This window comes from Aspergillus nomiae (genome assembly GCF_001204775.2).
Source record: "Aspergillus nomiae NRRL 13137 chromosome Unknown contig00016, whole genome shotgun sequence".
In the NCBI taxonomy this organism is placed as follows: Eukaryota; Fungi; Ascomycota; class Eurotiomycetes; order Eurotiales; family Aspergillaceae; genus Aspergillus; species Aspergillus nomiae.
The window spans coordinates 24,396-26,264 of record NW_015378071.1 but is presented as its reverse complement, the minus strand read 5'-3'; the positions used below and the strand labels follow the sequence as shown (position 1 = coordinate 26,264).

Below are 1,869 nucleotides of genomic sequence, written 5' to 3'. Positions count from 1 at the left end.
GGCACAAAGAGGTTTTGTGTACATATGCTAGTGCTGTACATAAATTGTTATTGTATCCTCCCCCTTTGTGCCCTTCGACACCGCACCACTGACTAAGACTATGTCTCCATTATGAAGACATTGAATTAACTTAGTACGTCAATCAAATAGGACTGCCGGTTATATTAAACTAAATTCGTTAATTTATCACTATACTTCTCTTGCAGGACGATGTAGGCGATAACAGCTTTAGCAGAACTATATCTTCCATAACCAACCTGCCTGGTTAAAGCATACCTCGAAGTCTACACCTCCAAACAACCCAATCGCACCGTAAAGATCGAAGTCTCCCTCTAGTCCCTCGATGCTTCCAGCGTCTTCATCAACTTCTTCGTGAAGGTCCCAGCCTCCTACCAGGCAACCATTTCGAGTAAAGAAGATGTCAACTCTACACTTCTTAATTTTGCTTTCCAAATTTGTGCTTGAGTTGCCAGGGCGACGAAACGTCATTCCCAAGCCCACAGTCTCACCCACAGCGAATGCACTTGTGAACTCTCTACCGCCCCATGAATCATTGACAAAACGGCATCCATCGTCAGAGAATACGCCAATGCTTCCTCTCTCCCAACCGGGAGACCGCCAATACGGATACGGATGCGCTATAAACCCAATAGAGAACCCACTGGAATCAGTAGATACTGCTCCCGGCCCCGGCCCTTCGCAGAGCCCGAGCAGTTTGACTTCGAAGTATATAGTTTTACCCCTCTCGGTGACGAAAGGTGACTCCAAAGTGGGAAAATAGAGTGGAAGATTTGTTGATATCAAAGTATCACCATTTCTAGCCCTGGTAGATCCCTTCCAGCAGCCCTGAGAAACAAAGGCAAAGGTACCATGAAACTCCTTTGGCAGCACAGGACGGAGATCATGCTCTTGTACAGACGTATACACAGTGGCTGATGGCTTAATAGGCAGATGTAGAGGAAACTTGTCACAAAATTCATGTGCACGTTCTGCATCATCCCCAGAGGCGTTCCCGTTTCTCGACGATAAGAAGCCTAATGCTGGCGGCGGTGGTAAAGTAGCGGTATCAGGTACAGCCTCCTGCCAGTTATGGTACGGAGGAGATTTTGAGCCGTATTGGGCGGCAGCTTCTTCGCCATAAGCTGGTGGCGCTTTCGACTCATTCTTAATTTCATTAGCCATTCGGTGTTCATACGATAGGCTTGTACAAGAAACAATAAGAGGTTGAAGTGAGTATAACAGCGCAATCAGTTTTTTTGTTCAGAGTGCAGCTCGTTGAATTTGTTCCTGAAGTTTGGATGTGACACAGAGTTACAGTAGGTTGTAGCACAACAATCGCGGGGTTTGAAGAGTGGCACAACTGAAATCTTTAGTGGCAACCTTTGAACTTACAATGTCAGGGAGACGCCAAGGAATGATGTTTTATGTGAAGTCGCTAGTTATTACGCATTTCCTGATCAGAACCATGGTATATACCATATAAGCATTTGTCAAGTCCATAAACTGACATCCTCTGTCAAATATAAACTCTTGGAATTATGCGTCCTGTCTTGCCCATGTAAATGGGAGAAAAAAAATTGGATGTAGATTAGAATGGCAGCAGGGTTTTAATCTACTAGGGTTTCTTAGAATATAAGAGTCGGATTGTTAAACAAGGTGAGAGAAGTGTTCATTGATAACATTACCATAGACTATCATTGTGATAAGAAACCCCAAAACCCTACACTGGCTTGGTTTAAATTGCCAGCAAAAGCTTATATAGGATGGGAGCCTCTACTCTGAAGTGGTTACTTATGGCACGAAATAAAAATCCCAGTTGCACCTGAGGGTGCCTAGTATGTGAGTCAATTCAGATGTCAATCAAATGGT

At 44.2% G+C, this 1,869-nt stretch overlaps 1 protein-coding gene across 1 annotated transcript; it reads right to left on the bottom strand.

The window, feature by feature from the left end:
• Positions 1-237: 237 nt before the first annotated feature.
• Positions 238-1,182, bottom strand: ANOM_001791 (SSH4 family protein; the record flags this gene model as incomplete). The annotated part of the gene is made up of 1 exon (XM_015547048.1): positions 238-1,182. One exon carries the CDS (start codon positions 1,180-1,182, stop codon positions 238-240), a length of 945 nt encoding a protein of 314 aa, XP_015411208.1.
• Between the last annotated feature and the right edge of the window lie 687 nt (positions 1,183-1,869).